The following is a 20958-nucleotide window of genomic DNA, read 5'->3' as shown; positions in this document are numbered from 1 at the left end:
AATTGTAAAAATCACAATAGAACGAAGTTATACAACCCACTTACTATTAGAAATAAACGACCTTCACTGCTGCTTTGTGACTTCGTGCTGGGGATGGCTGTCACCTTCATGGTTTGACAGTATTCACGAGACGAAACCAAGATAGCCAAAATGACAATTTTCCTACATCCCGTTGCAGTTGATCACTTAGAAGCGAAAATGATGCCCATAAGGGCGATGAAGACGAGCAGAGCGAGCATGGCAATGCAGATGAGCTTCATCTTGGAGCATGCGCAGCAGTTTCTGCGCTCATCGGCCTGCTTCACCTGCTCCAGAGCCTTCTCCACGTTGTCCTTCGCCGTTTCGGTGTTATCCACAATCTCCACCACCATTTCTCCCTGATCTTGCACAAGACCATCGATCTCCTGGAATGCAGCGTTCACCTCACGTAGCTGGTGGTTGATCTGGATAATATCCTCCTCTCTCCGCTGCATATCTACATTCCAGATTAGTCAGCCTTCTTCTCTTCAAATAAAATAAATAGTTTTTAACGCCACCATACCATCCTCATCGTAGACGATCACATTAGCCTGAGCGTAGATCTGGTCCTCACTGTAGTTCGTGAACTCGGCACCGCCGCGCGTCTGGCGGGCGTCGTTACCCTTAAAGCTCTGCGACGAGCGGCGAATAAACTCAACCGACTGTCGCTCCGACTCGAGCAAACGCTCGCACGTCTCTTCGAACACGCGCACCTGGTTTTTAAAGTCTGCTGAGAGCTTGTTGACCTGAGTACGTCGTGTACGACCAGCAGCACCCTTGGCTCCCCGGCTTAGCTCCTGTAGACGGCGGTTAATCTTGGCCACGAGCTTGTTACCCTTTTCGGTCAGATCCTTAATCTGCACGTGGTTGGAACGTGAGTCCTGCGGCGTTCCGAACAGCGACATCTTTTGCGCAATGCTGCGCGTGAGCTGGTTGAAGGTCGAGATGCCCTTGCTCGTCTCCGTGACGAGCTTGCCGAAACGCTCATCCGACACGCCTCCGCCGCTGTTGCGCGGAGACTGAGCACTGCGGTACCGGTCACCCATGGATGCTAAAATGCGATGGACAGTAGAAGGTGGTCGGGCCGAGCACTACCGCTATAGCGTCGCAAGCGCAAGAGCAAGAGTGACACGGACAGCCGCCGATTCGGCCACAATCCAGCCAGTTTACAAAGCATCGGGGTGGTGCCACACCTTTGAAAGTGGATACTGAGAAGATGCTGTATGGGAGGTATCATTGTACAAAGTAAATTGGAGCAGTAAATGTATGCACATAGAAACAATCAGCATCATGATCAAACCTGCTTATACTGATGCTACTCACGGCTTGCTGGTAAAGTCGCTGCTTGGAGATGAAAATATCGACATTGTGGGCATGGGTGTAGGCTACTTCAGCATTGTGGTAGGTAATGTATTAATACTACTAATATTTACTGAGCAGATCAGCGTATTGTAACCTTTTGTACAAATACCGGTAGACGCATTGGCGGTGCAATTGCAGCTCAAATGCACGACAAGGATGGAGCTCTACAGTACCTTGTCGAGTCGACAGTCGACTGGGTCCGCTTGACTACGATATGCCTGTTTGTACAACTTTCATTAGTAGCATGGAAGCCGCCGCGGCAGGTGGTCACCACCGTGATGAGCACCATCATTAACGTCGACGGGATCACGTTGAAGCGGGACAGTTGGCGGGTCATGTTGACATTATCTGAATGTTGCGCCAGGCCAGCGTGCAAGGCTTCGCGCGGTTGACGAGCAAGCAGGCGACAAACGCTCCCGTCTCTTTCCGTCCTCCGCCGTCGTGCCATCGCCAAAAGATATCTGGCCACTGGCCAATAAAAATTGTTGCCGCCGTCGTCTGGCCAGTGGCCAGACGACGGCGGCGACACATTTTATTGTGAAAGGCTGCCACGTAGCCGCTGGTATTAGTTGGCGGGAGCCAAGACCGAACGAAGCTGGACTCCAGTTAAAGTGATGCATATAGCTGCCACAATTTCCACTTCTAGTGGCGCCTTGGCTCGGTGACAATACACGCTTGCGCGTTCACGAAGATGACCCGGGGCGTCCCTGTTCCACCAATCGACTCACTGTGTTTCTTCCGTTTTGGCCAATTGTAAGTCATGGGTTTGACATTGGGCGAGTCCCGTTTAAGTGCGACCCATGAGCCTGTTCTCCGCAACCGAAGAAAAACTTCCAGAAGACCCTAATTGCGCAACTGTCTTTTCAACAACCAATTTTGTTTTTAAGGAGTTGCGCGATAGAGGGGATCACGCGAGCTTTCCCCCCCCTCGCTCCCCCTTTGCCGCTGTCATTTTCCTTTCGGAAGCAGCGGAGCGGAGTCGAAGCAGAGAGGAGAAGGCACAGAAGTGAACATGGCTTTAAAGCGGATCAACAAGGAGCTGCAGGATCTGGGTCGTGACCCGCCCGCCAACTGCAGTGCCGGCCCCGTGGGCGACGACCTGTTCCACTGGCAGGCGACCATCATGGGCCCCGAGGACAGCCCGTACGCTGGTGGCGTGTACTTCCTGAACATCTACTTCCCGGCCGACTACCCTTTCAAGCCGCCCAAGGTGAACTTCACGACCCGCATTTACCACTGCAACATCAATGCCAACGGCGGCATCTGCCTGGATATCTTAAAAGATCAGTGGAGCCCTGCGTTGACTATCTCGAAGGTGCTGCTGTCGATCTGCTCACTGCTCACGGACGCCAACCCAGATGACCCGCTCGTGCCCGAAATCGCGCAAATTTATAGAACAGACCGCGCGCGCCACGATGCCACTGCTCGCGAATGGACGGCCAAGTACGCCACTTAGAGCACACTAGGAGTAGGAGATCTTCGACCTGTCCACGTGGAGGCAGCCGAGCTACTACACGCAGTGGGATGCTTTTCCTAACTGAAATTAGCTGCTGCGTTGCGAGAGAGGACGTGAAGAACGAGGATAGCTGGTAAAAAAAGCAGGAAAGTGCAAGCAAAATCTCAAGTTTGGTTTGTTTTTCGTGCTGAGTCGGGCCATTGTGGTGCTTGTTTTCCGGTGTGTTGTGAATGTTTCTCCTCTCTAGGTGGACGTTATTGCAGGACTTGATATCTTTTGCTGTTTGGTTGCTGCCGCGTAATTTCAACCCAAAATCATTTATCCAATGACTCATCTTGATGACCTGCTGCTAAGCTATCATAGTTGATGCTTCAAAGTACATGTTACAGCGAAGGATTACAAGTAATCTCCACCGACTCGTAGTAAGGCTTCGCATTCGCCATTGTGACATTGTTTTAAACGAAAATTTGTGGTAAATATTATTTTTACTGGCGCATAACAAAATGGCGGACACCGTCTGCAGCTGGTGTCGCATTGAGCCCTGGCTGTACAAGTGTTCAGCGTGCGACCCGCGCAAAGAGAAGGCGCTTTGCTTTAACTGCTCCCGCTTGTGGCACTCGCGTGGTTTCGCGCGCAGCCACCAGCTCACGAGCAGCTACGGAGAGACCCGCTCATTCCTCGATTGGGGGTCTACTCCGAACGGCGTAGCCAATAGCATCATAAATACTGCAGCGGAGGCAAGACCTGCTAGGGATGCATCCAGTGTTGTTTCTAATGGAGATCGAGCTCGAGAAGTGGCGGTTAATGTCGTAGTAGATACGAAACCAACAGCGAGAACGGAAGACAAGACGGAGACGAAGAGTCTAGCTACAGCTAACGAAGAAAAGGTGCAGGAGGAATCGAAGAAAGATGGTGGAGAGGAAGATGCTGAGCTAGTGGAAGATGGCTATGAATTTGAAGTGGTCGGCGAGTCAGTGAGCAGTGGCGAAGACGCAGACGCGATGAGTGTTGAACAGGACGGCGAAGTGGAAGAGGCAAAAGATTTATCTGCGCAAGACACATCAGCAACAACGGCAAATTCTGCATCGCTATTAGTTTCAACATTGGGAAGTAAGGCTCCAAGAGTTGAAGAACTACCTGAATCGAATGCCGACGAAGAGAAAAAGAAGTCGCTGGCGTCATCCCAAGCATCAACAGCTACACACTCTACTTCGGTGACTAACTCGACAAACCCTGCTCCTACAGAAGCCTCACCAGCGTCTTCTGCGGCATCTCTTGCTGCCCCAACTGACGCCCCTACTGTATCTGTTTCAGTGCCACCAGCTCCAGCTAATCAGCCTACTGCTACTACTGCTGTTTCTACTGTGCAGTCGCGATCGAAGTCTACACTCCAGCCCAAACCTGTGGATTTGGAAAAGCTGCTGCGCTGGTTCCCTACAACTGACCACGTACTAATGGAGATGTTGGCTACTCGAATCGAAGCTGCTCTTGTCGTCGAGGATGCACTCATATGCGCGCGGATTGGAAAATGTGAAGAGCCAACGTGTCGCTCTGTACTTCTACATTATGAACATTGCAAGAGTGACGAAGTATGTCGCGACCCCAAGTGCACAGAGATTTCCGTCATCTACCGACACCTAAGTACGTGTTCTGCGAAGTCTTCGACTGATGGCGAAAAGGTTGTGTGTCCGTTTTGTATTCGTATCCGGCAAAGACGGACTCTCGGCGTTTGTGCTGCGTTCGATCATCTTATTAACGACCAACGTCGAGCGCTTCAAGGCGCACACAACGAAGCAACTCGCAATTTCTGCTTGCAAAGTATCAACAGGTGGACCGAACGCAAGCAGCCTCTCCGTGCAGAAAGCGACCGACTAAATCGACTGGCCAGAGAAAGCAGCGCTCCGATCTTTAATTTTCCTAAGTACAGGTGGCACTTAAGTGACAACGTGTTTATCAAGCGAGAGCCAACAAGCGAATGCACTACACCTTCAGAGTCATCAACGGGAGGTCAAGTGGCTGAGCAACTATCTGAGACTCAAGACGATGGTAACAGCATTATTCCAGGTAATTGGCAAACACTTTCAAGTGATTTTCATAAACTAACACCAACGCATATATGTTTTCAACGTTTTAGTTGTGGAGAACGCGCAGCAGTCGCAGGATGCATTAGAAGACAGCATTCCTGGCACCGCCAACTTCAACGCGGATTTCATTAATCAACTTTTGCGAGCCAAGGCAGAAGGAGACAACAGAGAGATGGCACAACGAGAGTTTGCTGGAGTTATGGAGCTGGGTTATGCTATTGTGGACGCGTCATTTTGTGCTCCTTCCAAAGCCCAGCGATGTTTGCTGAACTGCAAGTCCATTCTTGATCATTTACAGCATCATCTGGATCTACAGGTGTGCAGCAAGCCTATGTGCGGAGCTGTGGAGCACCATTTTGCACATTTGTCTGAATGTAAAGCCCGTGACGAGAACGAATCTTGTGAGTACTGCTTGAGAATGGAAGAACGACGTTTGATCCGCGCCGTCGACTTCATGGAGGCGGAGCAACCAGAGGCTGAAGCGAAAGTTCAAAAGATCATTAACGAAATCACGGCGTCTTTCACGAGCCATCGTCCGGATGAACGCGAGCAGGAGATGATCCAACTGGAGGATGAATTAGATCAAGCAGAGGCCAACAAGCAAGAGCTGCTGGAGAAACTAGGAGCTCGACGGAATGAACTCCGACAGGTGCGAAGAAGCATGGAGAATCGTGGCATTTCTGCCTCAAACAGTCGTCGACTCCCCGTGCATTTCACCAAGACACAACGTTCTGAAGGCTCAGGAAGCAACAAAAAGCGGCGTCTCGCAGACTCGAACGCAGCGTCTAGTAGCTAATGTCAAAACTACCGCAGACGAAGTGGTACTAGGAACTTTTTAAAAAGATTAGCGTCGTCCCCGTCCAACGCATGCTATGCATCGACATGACATGAAAAACAACGTCTTGTGCTGGTCGGAATAGAGAGATTAGAAGCTGTTGCAGCACCAACTGGATTGGTTTGCGTTGCCACTGTTGGCAGCACTCGTGGGGCGGAAAGTGTCGTTGCGTTTCTTGGCCTCGGACTTCCGCTTGAAAATGTCCTTGTGCTCCAGAATGCCCGTCACCAACGCCTTGGCGGCATCGTCAATGTGAATGTTCTCCTTGGCGGATGTGTCGAACCAGCCCGTGAAGTTGTTCGTATTGCAGAACTCGTCCAAGAAGTCCCGATCCACATCTTCTTTCAAGTCGCACTACAATGACAGGATTCTTGTCAGTATCTCCATGTTCAAGCGTTATAACTAGCGAAACTTCACCTTGTTGCCACACAAAATAACCGGCAGCGGCTTTCCATTCGGCAGCTCCACCTTGGAGTCAATCTCCTTCTTCCACTACATCGCAGTGTGTAAGCACACAAGTTTCACATCAACACGCATAACCCCCTGTCTCTACCTTCATGATGCTGTCAAACGTCTCTGGACGCGACATATCGTAGACCAGCAGTGCTCCTAGTGCATCCTTGTAGTACACTCGGTTGAGCGCGCGAAAGTGCTCCTGTCCGGCGATGTCCCACAGCTGCAGACGCACTGTCGTACCGCTGACCGTGACTGCCTTAAGTGCAAAGTCCACGCCGATCGTAGTGCGATGGTGCTCCGAGAAGGCGTCATGTACATATCTGCATTAAAAGCAGTCAATCTCGTGTGCCAAAAAAAAACAAGAGGATAATCTACGCACCGCTTGATGATGCTCGTCTTTCCTGTTGCGGCATCACCCAATACCAGCACCTTAATGACCGCGTCCTGCGCGGCGTTCACTCGACGCTCGGTCATAGCTGCTCAAACGCCCAAGCGATCTGTCCAACTGGGAGAATAGGAATCAGAATCTCAAAATGTACATCACACCAATACACCACACCAAGTGGTGTACTCCACCTTATTTATGTTTCTTACCAAAACTCCTGTGTTAAGTGCGACTTTGTTGCAGGAAGACACATCCCAAAGCCGAGCTCGAGTGCGGTCAGTGATCGGCGCAGCGCTCACGCCCTGTTCTGTCATGAGCGATGACTTTGAGCGCGCCAACGTCCGCACGCGCCCTCGGCGGCGTAGTCGAAGTAGTGGAGCTGTCCTGAACACGCCCATTCCAGCACCCTCCGCTGAATCCGCACCAACCTCTTATGCCAGTGTCAACAACCCAGAGCGGACACTACTGCCCAGTGACGTCATGGAACTCCGACGTAGTGCATCTGCAGACCACGTGGTGGGATCTGGACTACGACTTAGTCGCTCAGGATTTAATCCATTCAGCCAGAGCGGAGGTCTCAGCTCCTCCTTCCGTCTAAACAGCGCAGGCTCGAGTTTCCGCGCCGGTGCAGGCGTCCCAGTCTCTTCTTCTGCTCTACGCAGCCACGCTAGCTTTTTGATGATGGATATCGACTCAGCTAGGCAGTCAATGGACGCTCACACTCGAGCAATGAGCTTTGATGATGAAGATGCCATGTCGGACGGTGGACGACTCACTAGGAACATGCTGGGAGACTCATACAGTGGGAGCAGTGGCTCTGAGAGATACAGAAGAGCATGTACGTGAAGTGATGGAGAGTAGTAGGCATTGCAGACTAATTTTTGTGTGTGTTATTTTGCTGTTACATTATAGCGTCGTTGGATTCGAGTCCACCATTGCCACCGGATAGTACGATATCAGCCGAGGAGGTGATTCGAGAGAGTATGGCAAGTGCATTGAGCTCGTCGCTGTATACAGACAAGGACGATTTTTTATTGCCGCACCAACGCCGCTCCAATGCCGTGATGGCTGGTACGGTGAGCGAACGAGACTCGTTGGCCATGTCGAGGCATTCGCGAGATAGTTTGGCCTTTTCGTTTTCCAGTCGAAGCACGTTCAGGAGGAGCACGATATCAGAGCAGATGCTGTATGAGACGGACCTATTTGAGCCAGAACGGGAGCTGAGTGCAAGGGAACTGTCGGAAGTGCTGAGTGGATCGGACGAAGACGTCAATAGTTACGAAGTCACCAGCATAAAGGAGGAAGAGGAGGATGTCAAGCTGGAAAACGCCAAGTCTCGGTGGGCACAGCACGTCAAACTCAAGGCTCGAAGCTTTCTGTACTCTACAGTTGCAGGCAACAAGAATGGGTCTTCTGCTTGCCATGGTACGGTGAACTCAACAGCGCCGACGTCAGCAGAGATTTGGGCGAACAAACAGAAGCAGATTCTCGCACAGATGAGCAGTGGCAGTGGCTTTGGAGCCTTGTCGGGCGCCTCATCAGCTGTTTCTTCATCGTCAACACAGCATCACTCAATACTTCCCCCATTGCCATCTTTTGGCCAGAATTCCAATGGTGGAGCCAAGTTTCAGAAGTGGAATCGCTGGATGCATGATCAGTATCAACACAATATCGGCAAAGTCATGCAGCGCGCCTTTAAGGACGAAGTATTACAGCGACAACAGCAGCAATTCGCGTTCCCAGCGCACCAACCCATACCAGACCCGACCACGCTGATTTCTATTGAGGAAGTTATCAGTAACCCACGGATGATGCGCTACTACGCGGCGTGGCTACCTGATCCTGCAGACCAGAGTAAATTATTCTTCCTGTGCTCGTTTGAAGAGTACCGGCAGTTTTGGTGCACGTTGCGTGCAAACTACCAGAAGAAACCTTTCGCGAAGGATGACGTGCTCATGCTACGCACATACGGCGTCAAAATTGCGATGAAATACTTGGCGAAGAACGCGCAGTTCCTGATAAACGGCTCGATCGATGCAGACGGTGGGAGTGACGAGCCTCCCATCGTGGACTCGAATAAACTACGGTCCATCAAGCGGGACCTCGCAGCGGGAGGTGAAGATGCGCTACGCACTTTTGACGACGTGGCTGTTAAAGTTAAACGGGTGCTGATGTTTAAGTTTCCTGAATTTCGCAAGACGGACCTCTATACGGAGATGCAGAAGACAGTGGAGCGTGAAGTCATCTGCCTCGAGGATATCCTGATGAACCACCGCTTCGCTAATTTCTTTTGGATATTCCTGTTCCCACATAACTACCATCGTGAGATTGCGTTGTGGTTGGATGTCGAGTATGAGTTCAAGCCAGCCTTCCGCATTTACATGTCGCTGCTCAAGTCTAGTGGCAGCTCCAGAAGCGCGTTATCGAGCAGCACCAGTAACCAGCGTCGTGAACGCATAGAGCAGGCTGCGTATCGCTGCAGAAGATTGCTCAAGTACATTTCACAGAAATATTACGCGGGGGACGCTGAGATGCAGACGTTATCGCGCACACTGGTGACGTCCTGTGCTAGATTGCAAGCAGAACAAGACGCAATATTGACCAAGTTCAGCCTCATTCATCTGGAGCTGTATCATCGCTTTCTTACGAGTCGTGCTTACGCTGAGTTTGCATTGTACCCGAAGCTGTCACCTGAAGACGAGAAGGACTCTATCGACGATTCTATGCGGCTGTCAGCGTTACTTTTAAGCTACGGATTGCGCGCACATCATTGGGCTGGTGGTAGTTCGAGTTCTTCGTCATCTAACGGATCGATGTCGGTTTTGTCATCCAGTACTCGCGATGAAGCCTCAGCGCCAAAGAAGAAGACGCTGGACTCGCTACGCACTGCACGAAGCTTTGAAGCCATCTCTGGTGTACTCACCTTTGAAGCTGTAGCTGTGTCCATGACAGCGGAAGAAGCAGAGCATGATACTGATGATTCTGGCATTGGGGTGTTCGAAGACTCAATTGAGCTGCAGGTAGTACAGCACCCATTGCCGCATGACCCGACACCTCATGTCGTGGACAAGTCTGTGGAAAATTTTCTTGTTCCGTGGAGTGCAGACCCCAGACATGTGGTACTTACAGCTCCGTCTTGTCCAGCACCGCTGGCGTTTAACTTTCGCATGGGCGACAGTAGTGCTGGTGCTTCAGCTGCCGAATTATTTGCAGCTTGTGTGGTTCTCTATAAGCCAGCACCGCCATTATCGCGACGTGCGCTTGAAAGCTCCCGGATAAACTCAACGAGTGGATGTCGATGGATACCGTATGGAGTGTGCGTGCTGTCAAAGTTTCCGATGGTGGATCTGCTTCGAGAGCGTCTTGCAGAAGCGTACGAGTTTATTCTAGAGCTGGAGACAATTGCTGCTACTGCTGCTGCTAATAGCGACAGCAAAGAGGTTTTTAATTACGGTGGGGAAGGTTTCAAGCTTGACAAGAAGGTGCTTGCCACGTTGACTCGATCTGTGTCAAAGGAACACATCTCGCAGTATCACCAGCCGTCACCGCTTCCTGACTCACCGCTGCTTGAAGCAAGAGGCTTGACTCCTAAAGCTACATCAGTTTCGTTACTTGCAGCGCTTCCACGACTGGATCACTCTGTGCGTCTGTTGTTCGACACATTGGACATCTCAACAGTTCTGCTAGTGTTTACGGCAGCATTACTGGAGAACCGCATCCTGTTGGTATCGTCGTATCTGTCAGTGCTCATGAAAGTTGCTGAGTCACTACGTGCTCTTATGCACCCGCTGTCGTGGCCGCATGTGTACCTACCTGTGCTTCCTCGACGAATGCTACAGTATCTGGAGTGTCCGACGCCTTTTATCTTCGGTGCTGAGAAGCAAGCGCTTGACGACGCCCAACGTCAACTTGTTGAGGAAGGGGGCGACGATCTTTTCGCTGGAGCTGGAGAGGAATTGTTGGTCGTGGACTTGGATAAGGGGGCTGTGTTACGTGGAGAGGTACCGTGTGCTCTTCCGGACAGTGTACGGTTTGATCTACGCGACGCATTGTACGAATGTCTCAAGCCGAACGTGAGTCGTAGCGATCATGTATTTGCTCACCACTTCCCGAGCAAACCTTTAGTCTTTCCCGAGGTAGCAGTTCGCGGATTATTCCTCCGAGCTGTCAACAAACTTATCGGCGACTTTGGCTATCACCGCTACGTGTGGACAGACGAGTTTGCTCGTAAACGCACCGTCTTCTTCGACGAAGCCAGCTATCTTGCAGCCTCCACGCCCGAGATGCGTGAGTTCCGAACGCTGTTTATCGCCACACAAGCTTTCTCGGAATATGCAGTGACACATCATGGCTTTGAGGAACAGCCAGGTCAGACGTGCACCGGGGGACCTTCGAGGTCTTCTACGACTTCTACGTCATCTTCTGTATCATCTCTGCCGCGAAAGTAAGCCCTGTGTGCTTCAAAACGTATGTGTGAAAATATGACTCGTAGTGTTGTGCTTCCAGGGGGAGAAAAGGGAGCGTAGAACTTCTATGTAAGTGACGTGAGCGAAACAAACTTGATATTTACCGTCATCTTGTGTACCTCAGTATTCCTTAACGACGAAACACAGATGCCAGTAGCGTTGTGGCTGCTAGCAATCCAAAGACCGCGGCGGGTGCTGTAAACGCTGACTTCCATAACTTCTTCGGCTTTGCAGCACTACATGTACTTGGGGTTACAGACTGTGGTTCATGTTGTTGCCGGTAGCGTGCCATCTCCTTGTCAATGATGGTGTAGAGAATTGCAGCTACGCGACGACCGCTGTGCTTGAGCATCGGTGCTTTCTTCCACTCGCGCGTCACATGTCCAGCTACTAGATCTTCCTGGAACGTTTGTCCTTGGAGCAACACGGGATGTTTACTAGCTGCCATGTCATGGGTAGGCAACAACAGTTCTTCTCCACGCTCTACATAAGGCGCAAGTACGTCTTCTGGTGGCTGAGTGTTGTTCGCGATCACATAGTCGATGGCATTCGCACCGAGATAAGTGGAGAGAACGTCGAGCGTTTTCTCCAACGTGTAGCCATCAGTTTGACCGTTTTGCGTGGTCACGTTGCTCACGTACACGGTTGCACCGGCACTCCGTGCGATGGCGTCACGGATGCCTGGAACCAGCAGCGTAGAGATAATCGAAGTGTAGAAACCACCAGGACTGAGGATGATGATGTCGGCGTCCTCGATGGCTTGCACTGCAGGCTGGAAAGCTTCCACGTTCTGGTTCTCCAGATATACGCGCTTGATCGGCGCTTTCTTGATCTTCTCTTCAGGTTTGGGAGGTGTTGCTGGTGGCGTTCCGCTCGAGCTGCTTGTTGAAGAACTGGACTCGGAACGAGGCTCTTCCTCTTCTTCTGGCTTGAAGGGACTACGCACATTAACTTCAGAGACAACTGTGGATCCATCCATAAGTTCGGCACACAGCTCCGTACTTTCGAGTGTGGCTGGTAGAACGGATCCGTTGATGTTGAGAATGTCGGAGATGGACGAGATAGCACGGTCGAAACCGCCTTGTAGATCGGTCAGCGCAGCTAGCAGCAGGTTGCCTAAGCTGCAGCCTTCCATGAAGTTGTCACGGAAGCGATAATTCATCAACTTGCTCAAGAGTTCATCTAAACGAGAAGTGGTGGACAGAGTAAGTACACGTTGCGTGAGATTCGTTAGGGTAAAGAAGTACGAACCGGAGTCGGACAACGCCACGAGACAATTGCGAATATCTCCGGGTGGAAGGATGCCAAGATATTTGCGTAGCGCACCAGAGTGGCGACCCGAGTCAAATACTACAAAGGGGAAACGTAGAGTTAATTACTTTTCCTAACAGCAGTTAAGTCGGCACACCTACCGGTGACGACAGCAGTGAGATCAGCAGGATAGTGGCGCAGTTCCTTGAGTAGCACAGCCAAACCCGTGCCGCCACCAATCGCCACGATCTTAGGTTGCAGCATCTGCTGGTCTGCCAGTTTAACAATCGGCAGAAGCTGCTCGATCGACTCGATCTACAGCACAACCAAATGTTGCTCAGTATCACATAAGTAGACATTATCAAGTAGCTTCCTTACCTGGAAGTTGGGCTGTTCCATCTCGTCCGTTGGCATCACGCTCGTGTACTTGCCGAAGAGCTACAGTGCATTAAAGGTTAACCAAACACCCCTCAAATCACCTCAAGATCTCCACGTACCATGCGGACAGTGAGCATTCCCACAGTATTCGCCGCTTTGATCTCGTAGAACGCCTTGCGACCCACGAACATGACGGCAGACGATGGTACTTGTAATTGCCTCGCAAGCTGTTTCATAGCGCTTGTGATCTGCGCCAAGCTTGGATTGGAACTCACGTATACCACTTGATTGAACAGATCCTCGACTCCCAGAGCCTTAAGTCGTTCGCGTTGTACCTCCGGCTTACCGATCAATAACAGCGCTAGCTGACAGGCACCGCCGTCTTGTAGCTCCATTAGCGTCTTGCGTACACCCGCGAATGGCGTGATGCTTCGTGCTTCCGGTACATTACTCTCATAGTAAGCCGTGATGACGCGTTGCGCTTGAGCCGGCGATAGTTTGGCCTGTGGGCCACTCACGAGGCTATCAACGAAGCGCGGGAAGCGTTTACGGAGTCCGTAAGCATTGCGGAAGGTTTGAAGAGCTTCGAAAGCGGCAGCGTTTGTTGGGAACGCGCCTTCCGACAGCAATTGAGCTACGCCGCGGTCGATCGCCAAATGCGACAAGAGCTTTGAATGGTCGTATAGCACGTCGTCCAGGATCATAGCCACGGCGCGTACACGGCGACGACGTGGACGAGAAGGTGATGGAGAATCAGTGGGTACACGCATGCCGGAAGGAAGGCGATGCAGAGGGTGCTTGGCAGGAGAGCAAGTGGCATCCGCCATCGCTCCGAACTAAGACTTAAAATGTAGAATGACCCAAGCAGAAGAAAAAAAAGTCCTACCATAGTGGACGACTCTATTATCGAAAAGAAATGGGTAAACGGTAGTTCGAGAATGTTTGTCAGAATCTAATGACGCTGCAGCATGCGCAACGCCGTTTCTTCCTGGCTGGCAACAGCTTGGAGGTCGACATTCTTCTTGTCACTCTCGTCTTCGTCGCTGCTGGCCTCTTCCTCGCTGTCGCTCTCACTGCCACCGCTCATATCTTCATCGTCTGAAGCTACGGCAAGACGCGCACCTTCGTCTTCGCTCTCGTCGTCGCGCTCACCCTTAACCTTCATGCGTTTCTTGTGGTGCTTGGCACGCACACGCTCCTTCTCCAGACGACGATCCTCTTCGTCCTTAGCAGCGAGTCGAGCAGCCACTTGTTCCGTGTAGTTCTTGGCGTGCTGCTCCACGTCCGCAAACTCCGTGTCCGCACTACTACGCGCCGATAGACGGTCTGCGATCTTGGCACTGTTGCCTTCCTCATCGAACACGATCTTCGAAGCGTTGATGACCTCACGGTCCACACGCAGCTTCTTCTGAATCTTCTTACTAGGGCCAAGTGATTCCAAGTCCAGCGGCTCGTCGTCGTCCCAGTTGTGTACCCGTTTGACAACCATTAGCGACTCTTCTTCCTCCTCCTCGTCCTCTTCATGTTGTTTCTCCAATTTTTTCTTGGCTGCTTCTTGTTCCTTTGGACCCAACGCAGCCAGTTGCCGTGCCAACCGCTTACGTTCCTTCTCGGCCTTAATTTTCTCCTTAAGTTGCTGCAACTTTCGGTTCACGTTCTTCTTACCGCGAAGTTCCTCACGTAAAGCTTCATTGCCTCCTTGCTCATGCTCAGCTTTCATCTTGGACAGGAACGGCATCCGTGGAGCACCTGGAAGACCCAGAGACTCAGCGTATGCGTCTAGAGGCAGAGCTGTAGCGTCGAACACCTCACGATCTGGCTGCAAGTACACCGAACGCACATAAGACATGAACGCCTTCTGTGCCAGCGCCTTAATCTCCTTATCTCCTGCCACGACAGACGCCACTTTTTGACGACAACTCGAGGTCTTTGTTGGGTTGAGCTTCGTCTCCCGGATCGGCACCTTGGCGTCCTCTAGACGCTTCATCATGCCGTCCACCTCGGACGGCACAAGGCACATCAGAGCTTTCCCCTGTTTATTGTATCGCGCTGTACGACCGACACGATGAATGTAGTTGGCTGCGTCTTCCGGGCAGTCTAGCTGCAATACCCAGTCGACTTGAGGGAAATCTAGACCTCGAGCTGCAATATCTGTCGCAAAAAGCACGGCAGCTGGCTTGTTCAAGAATTCATAGTACACTTCCACACGCTTGCCTTGCTTGTACTTGCCGTGTAACGCACAGAGAGGGATACCCGGCTGTAACTTGCAGAAGACGCTGTGCACGAAGCGCACCTGACGACATGTGGACAAGAACACGATGGTTTTCTGCTTAAGATGCGACTTGATAAAGGACAACAGCACGTCCAGCTTGCGCTCCAGCGGCGTTACCACGTAGCTCTGTTGTAAGCCCTTAGGAGTGGCGTTGGCCGAGTGTTCGTGCACTGCAACGTACTCTGGCTCGCGCAGACTCAGCGCGGCCAGATCCTTGACAGATTTAGTCTGTGTAGCTGAGAAGAGCATCGTCTGTCGTTCTCCTGCGGGAGGTAGATGCTCTAGAATAGACGTTAACTGTTTCTGGAAGCCTAGATCCAGGATTCTGTCGGCTTCGTCCAGTACCAGCACCTGTAGGTTGCTAGCGTCGAAGGCAGGCGTCTGTTCCATGTGCTGTAGCAGTCTACCTGGCGTACAGATCAGCAGGTTCATACGGATGAGACGGAGCTGTTCCTCGCGGAAGTTCTTGCCACCGATGACCAGACCTGCCGAGAACGCGTGCGCCTTGCCCACGTTACGCAGCACTTCGAAGATCTGTAACGCTAGTTCTCGTGTAGGCGCGATGACGAGTGCTCCAAGTCCGTCTTCCACGCTCCAACGGAGACGGAAGAGCTTCTCCAGTACCGGTAGCAAGAATGCAAGTGTCTTTCCTGAGCCTGTTTTAGCTGCTGCGAGCACGTCTCGTCCCGCCAGTGCGTGAGGTAGAGATCCGACTTGAATTTTTGTAGGAGCAGTGAAGCCACAGGTTCTTAGACCGCGACGTGAGGCCTCAGATAGCGGAAACAGATCGAAACTGGCGGCCTCACCAAGCTGGGAGCCTCGTGCAGGCGTCTGCTCAGCAATACGCGCCTCTAGCCGCTCGATCTCGAGGCGCTCGCGCTCATTCTGTTTAAGCTTTGCAGCGGCAGATGCGGCTGCGGCTTCTTCGTCTTGCACCGGAGGATGGGCCTGGCGGAACGCACGCGAAGCCATGACTTTAACTGTGGAGCTCTTCGAATGGCTGGGTGTCCATCAATTGAAAGTTGCTCTAAGTTTGAGCAACACAAGCAGAATTCCAGCTTTCAAGTGAAAAAAGTGAAATCTGATCAAATAAATTATCTGGATATTTATTTCACGTGCCTGTATAAAGGCATATTTGGGTTTTGTCAATTCCGTCTAAATTTGGTTTTTGGAGCAGGCGGTACAAAGTTCTCTGAAAATTATTTCAGGGTTATTTCAATTTCCGTAAGAAATAACCCCGGTATTTATACACATAAGAAATGAAGAGAAATATAAAGTGAGATAAAGAGAGCTTTAGTTTCTGGAATAAAGCAAGGCTTGGAAAAACGATTATCTGGATAAAATCTGAATACATGACGGATAGATTACCGATCGATATTCGAATACTTTATTCCAGTGGAATAACGCGACCCTTCGCTATTCCACTGAAAAATATTTCTGGACGAAGTCAATTTTTTTACAAAGCCTGAGTTATTTCAGAAGCTAAAGTTCTCTAAATAAAACTTTAGCTCTGGAATAACGCAAGGTTTGATTATCTGAGCTAGGGCTGGAGCGTAGACTGGGATAGCAATAAATTGACGGTACGTGTATCAGTAGGCTCTGCAAGTCCTGGTTCCTTTGCCCGATCGACAGTCGTATAATGATACATGTATTCATGTCATGTATTTAACTATATAAGTTGTAGACTGTTACGGGCCACGTATTTACTCCGTTACTTGCTTACACTATAGTGTTGAGGAAGCTCGCAATAGGACGACTGAGTCTTAGGTTTAAGGAAAAATCAACTCTAACTTTATTTTAGGACCAAGGCCGCAGCCCTGGCCACTCAAATACACGTCATAGTTCAATTGGCTAATAATGGGTCTGGCTCCCTATATATCAGCCAATGGCATGACAGCATTTCAGAACACGACTAGTCGTGTGCTGATGCACCTACTTATGTAAAGAAATCTACCTACTTATGTAATGGAGGGGCCCATTTCATTACCCCCTCTTAAAGTTGCACTTACGCAACATAAGCACTGATGAAGAACATTGGAGAAGACTGCTGGAACGGCGGAGATAGCGTCGACACTCGCGACATCAAGCCACTGGCGTATCAACAAGAGACACCACGCTCGGCAGCGAGCGTGCAGAGTGAGGAGCCATCTCAGACAACAGCTTGGAGGCCACCGGCGCTGGCGCTGGTGTCGACACACGTGGGCTTCGAGGAGTCAGGTGAGGTTCTGGTGGAGTGGAGCTTGGACCTTTGGAGTTGCCCTGAGGCGCATCGAGATCTTTGCGACGTCGTGTCCGAGCGGGTAATGGAGCATGCTCACGCGCAGTACGCGTGAGTTCGATTCGCACGGAGATCAAACTCCGCGACAAGTGCACGAGTAAGTGTTTTTGCAAGGAAACGCTGGCACGATGATCACCACAGACGCAAAGACTGAGCGCCGACTGGAGACTTCCTTGTGCTTGGGGATACGCTCATTGTGGAACGTCCACGATGTTCTAGCAGACACGAGGATCACGAAGACAGCGCACGAGGTACTTGAGACCGCGAATACGGGGACGACAACCACTTCACTCAGCTGACTGAGCGACGATGTGCGACTGCACAGCGTACGGAGAAGTATCCTGTAGACCCAGGCGACTGCGACGTCGGAATATAGGTGACCTGCGAGCTGGGGCTTCACTCGTCGTCGTGGAACCTCGCGTCACTCACGCAAGCACTCACTCACGCAAGCACTCACTCACTCACTCACTCACTCACTGACTCACTCACTCACTCACTCACTCACTCACTCACTTGTTCACTCGGCTTACTCACCGAGTGGCTCAGCGGTACAGTGCCGAGCTCTCGTGTAGCTGGTCACCGGTTCGATCCCGGCGTCAACTCCAGTTTTCTTCTTGAATATTACGGCGAGCGCCTCCGTGTACCCGCGGAGGCTGGTCGCCTTCTTCACCGCGAATATCAGCACCCGGCTCACTCGCGCTTCGGAACGTGAGTGTCTTCTCGTATTCGTTCACGATGTCGGGAACGTCTTCCCGCAAACGACTGCGCGGCTCCCAAGTATCTTCACCTGGGGGGAGTCCCAGCCAACGCACGCGATAGTGTTGCTCCTTGTCCCGCAGGGCGCGACCCTGTGGAAACGCTTCAGTGTGACCGTCACGGGTACCATGACACTGGCGAAAGTCGTGGTCGACGATTCGCTCAACGATCCAACGCTGAGCGCCCGAAGAGTCGATCAAAGGAGGAGGACCATCTCGCTGGAAAGTTGCCGCGTCACTCGAGGACAAATCAGCGTCCGGGATCTCGGACGGATGGTATTTCTTTAAACGTCCGACGTAGAACGTCGGATGTAGCCGTAGTGTCGAAGAAATATCCAGAGTGTAAGCGTCACCAATGGTCTTGATCACCGTAAACGGCCCAATAAAGCGCGGCGCGAGTTTGTTCGCGCCGAGGTTGGTAACCGCAGAGTTTCTGATACCTTCAGTCGACAGGAGCACTCGTTCGCCTGTCGTAAACGTGGCCGTGTTCTTGCGGCCAGCCTTATCAGCGTTCTCCTTCTGCTTGTCCACTGCGTCCTGCCGTGCGTCACGATCACGAACATAGCGGGTGACCACTTGGCGCTGTAGTACAAAGTCGAAGACGACTGCGGAGTCGATTGGTCGCGCCGCATGCTTTGGCGCGTAGTTAGCCGGCGCAAGTGGGCTCGATGCGGAACGTGTCACTGCGCTGACCGATGTGGGGACTGGGGATACACTCGAGATATCATTAGCAACCGGTGTGTGTACCGGTTGACCCAGTACCGGTGTTGCCGCCGGAGACATCGGAGCTGGAGTAGACGGCTTGTCGGCAGCTTCTTCCCCACCCAGAGTGGAGACACACAGCGCTGTGGGATGGCCCACGGCGAGAAGAGCAGGGACACGCGGGTGTCGCGCGCTGTTAATGAAGAAGGGCGTCAGCCCAGTCGACGCGTGTACCGCGTTGTTCAGCGCGAGCTCGGCCAGAGGCAGAAACGAGCTCCAGTTGGAGAACGACGTCGCGTAGCTTCGAAGGACGTCTTCGAGGACGCGATTTACGCGCTCCGTCTGGCCGTTCGTTTCCGGATGGGCTGCTGAGGACATCAACAGCTTCGAGCCCAGTAGCTCGAAGAGCTTCGACCTGAAGGCCGACGTGAAGCGCAGGTCGCAGTCGGAGGCGATGGATTCAGGAAGACCATGATGGCGGAAGACCGCATCGATGAAGTGCACCGCGGTAGAATCCGACACGGAATCAGGTGGACCATCTTGCTGAAGCGGTCTTCGAACACCAAGATACCTGAGCGTCCTTTAGCATCGGGTGGGAGCCCGAAGATGAAGTCCATCGACACCGAGCGCCACGCCTCGGTGGCCACCGGTAGAGGACGCAGGTGATCTTGCGAAGACGAGGCAGGTTTCACGCGCTGGCAGATCTTGCAGGTGCGCACCCACTTACGTACCCATTTGTACAGGTGGGGCCAATAAAAGTCGCGTGACACAGCGGCAAATGTCTTCTCGCGACCGAGATGAGCACCCAGCGGGGCATCATGAAACTCATGGATAATCCGTGAGCGCAGATCGGGGTCGTTAGGGACAACGATACGTGGGGAATCGAAGTTGTCGATGCTGTACGTCAGCAGCTCGTCCTCGAGACGATATCGGAGAATTTTGTTTCGTACAGAGCGGGAAAGGGCTCCCAGTGTATCGGCGCTGGGAGAGCGGAGATGCTCCAGGATACTGGAGCACATCGAGTCATGGTCGTAAGCAGCTCGGATCTCGTCGCGAAGTGGCATTACCGGGGTGACGCTCGTCAGGTCGACGCCTGACGCCTCGCACGTGGCACACTCGTCTACATCGTCTTCATCCAGCGAAGCTTGTCGACCCAATGCACCGCGTGGGTCGTAGTCGGGACGCCGAGACAAAGCGTCGGCGAGAATGTTGTTCTTGCCGGGTTTGTAGTGGACAACGAAGCTGTACTCAGAGAAGAACGAAAGCCAGTGGGCCATCCGCTGGGAGAGATGATGTGACGGGGTCACACAGCACCTTGCGCTAGAGGAAGTTATCTTCCGAGAGTATACAAACTCTCAGTGAAAAACAGTTCACAGGTCCCCTCTTTATTTAAAGAGAGCGAAGTGACCTAAATAAGGTAGATTGTAAACTGAGTATATTTATAAGCAGATTAAGTTTAGGTTTAATACAAACTATAAGTTACCTATAGAAATGCAATGTCGTTTGACCAATGGTTGGCTTTGAACGACCTTGGTACCTTGTACCAAATATCCCGGAGTATGACGTGTCATACACCTGAAGTGTGAAGTGTCACACTTCATGTAACCAGGGTACACTTAGGGTTACGTACCCCGTTACATCCTCCCCCACTTAGGCTCGGTTTACCGACCAATTTAGAGTGAAGAGGTGTTCGTCACAAACTCTCATTCTCAAAGTCGAAAACCGTCGACTTGGCCGCGCGAGCGCGGCGGAGGCTCACTTCACAGTTAGAGCCTCGAGCAGCAACTTGTGCGCTCTTCGTCTAGGTCTCCAATTCGACCGTTACCATGCCTCGTGACACTGCAAAGAGTGGTGCTAAGACACGCTCCAAGGCTGCTGCCGGTAAGGCGCAAGCCAAGAGCACTAAGCCTCACGGCAAAGGCTCTGCACTCAAGGAGGCTACTCAGGTGGCCTCCGAGGCGATCGTTCCTCGGGTGACGCGGCTGTGGACAAGCGAGCAAGCAAGCGCCGCAGTCCGTCGCTTTCATCTTCAGCCAATTGTCCGAACCCTCGGTTCGTGGAACGTGAGTTCAACTCGGGCAGTGAGGACGATGCCGAGTCCGAGAGCACTCACGATGCTCCTGCGGGCTCTGTGGGAGGGCACAGCCCAGTGCCCAGTGAGCACAAAGATGACAGCGTGCAGTCGCTCGCTAGTGATCAAGGTGATCACAGTCCTAGAGCGTCTGTGCGCTCCGAGAGTCCGGCCGCCAAGGCTAAGGGC

General features: G+C 52.0%; 8 protein-coding genes across 8 annotated transcripts; 3 read left to right on the top strand and 5 right to left on the bottom strand.

Moving 5' to 3' along the window:
- Positions 1-27: 27 nt before the first annotated feature.
- Positions 28-1166, bottom strand: PITG_00506 (syntaxin 7-like protein; the record flags this gene model as incomplete). Its single annotated transcript, XM_002909056.1, has 2 exons — positions 28-475; positions 542-1166. 2 exons carry the CDS (start codon positions 1062-1064, stop codon positions 183-185), a joined length of 816 nt encoding a protein of 271 aa, XP_002909102.1.
- A 1226-nt stretch (positions 1167-2392) lies between these two features.
- PITG_00505 (ubiquitin-conjugating enzyme E2, putative) lies at positions 2393-2836 on the top strand (the record flags this gene model as incomplete). The annotated part of the gene is made up of 1 exon (XM_002909055.1): positions 2393-2836. One exon carries the CDS (start codon positions 2393-2395, stop codon positions 2834-2836), a length of 444 nt encoding a protein of 147 aa, XP_002909101.1.
- A 1454-nt stretch (positions 2837-4290) lies between these two features.
- PITG_00504 (uncharacterized protein) lies at positions 4291-5759 on the top strand (the record flags this gene model as incomplete). The annotated part of the gene is made up of 4 exons (XM_002909054.1): positions 4291-4829; positions 4870-4921; positions 4979-5648; positions 5749-5759. 4 exons carry the CDS (start codon positions 4291-4293, stop codon positions 5757-5759), a joined length of 1272 nt encoding a protein of 423 aa, XP_002909100.1.
- An 86-nt stretch (positions 5760-5845) lies between these two features.
- PITG_00503 (Rab32 family GTPase, putative) lies at positions 5846-6685 on the bottom strand (the record flags this gene model as incomplete). Its single annotated transcript, XM_002909053.1, has 4 exons — positions 5846-6109; positions 6173-6247; positions 6309-6531; positions 6591-6685. 4 exons carry the CDS (start codon positions 6683-6685, stop codon positions 5846-5848), a joined length of 657 nt encoding a protein of 218 aa, XP_002909099.1.
- Positions 6686-6908: 223 nt separating this feature from the next.
- Positions 6909-11044, top strand: PITG_00502 (uncharacterized protein; the record flags this gene model as incomplete). The annotated part of the gene is made up of 4 exons (XM_002909052.1): positions 6909-6977; positions 7053-7434; positions 7509-7984; positions 8057-11044. The coding sequence occupies 4 exons, from the start codon at positions 6909-6911 to the stop codon at positions 11042-11044; spliced, it is 3915 nt and encodes a 1304-aa protein (XP_002909098.1).
- Positions 11045-11192: 148 nt separating this feature from the next.
- On the bottom strand, positions 11193-13532 carry PITG_00501 (uncharacterized protein; the record flags this gene model as incomplete). Its single annotated transcript, XM_002909051.1, has 5 exons — positions 11193-12244; positions 12314-12412; positions 12475-12628; positions 12692-12751; positions 12811-13532. The coding sequence occupies 5 exons, from the start codon at positions 13516-13518 to the stop codon at positions 11193-11195; spliced, it is 2073 nt and encodes a 690-aa protein (XP_002909097.1).
- A 111-nt stretch (positions 13533-13643) lies between these two features.
- On the bottom strand, positions 13644-14180 carry PITG_00500 (uncharacterized protein; the record flags this gene model as incomplete). Its single annotated transcript, XM_002909050.1, has 2 exons — positions 13644-13712; positions 13800-14180. 2 exons carry the CDS (start codon positions 14178-14180, stop codon positions 13644-13646), a joined length of 450 nt encoding a protein of 149 aa, XP_002909096.1.
- Positions 14181-14307: 127 nt separating this feature from the next.
- On the bottom strand, positions 14308-15935 carry PITG_00499 (ATP-dependent RNA helicase dbp4, putative; the record flags this gene model as incomplete). The annotated part of the gene is made up of 2 exons (XM_002909049.1): positions 14308-14318; positions 14372-15935. 2 exons carry the CDS (start codon positions 15933-15935, stop codon positions 14308-14310), a joined length of 1575 nt encoding a protein of 524 aa, XP_002909095.1.
- Between the last annotated feature and the right edge of the window lie 5023 nt (positions 15936-20958).

Source organism: Phytophthora infestans, genomic scaffold, assembly GCF_000142945.1.
Source record: "Phytophthora infestans T30-4 supercont1.1 genomic scaffold, whole genome shotgun sequence".
In the NCBI taxonomy this organism is placed as follows: domain Eukaryota; phylum Oomycota; class Peronosporomycetes; order Peronosporales; family Peronosporaceae; genus Phytophthora; species Phytophthora infestans.
This window is presented reverse-complemented; position numbering and strand designations above follow the sequence as displayed.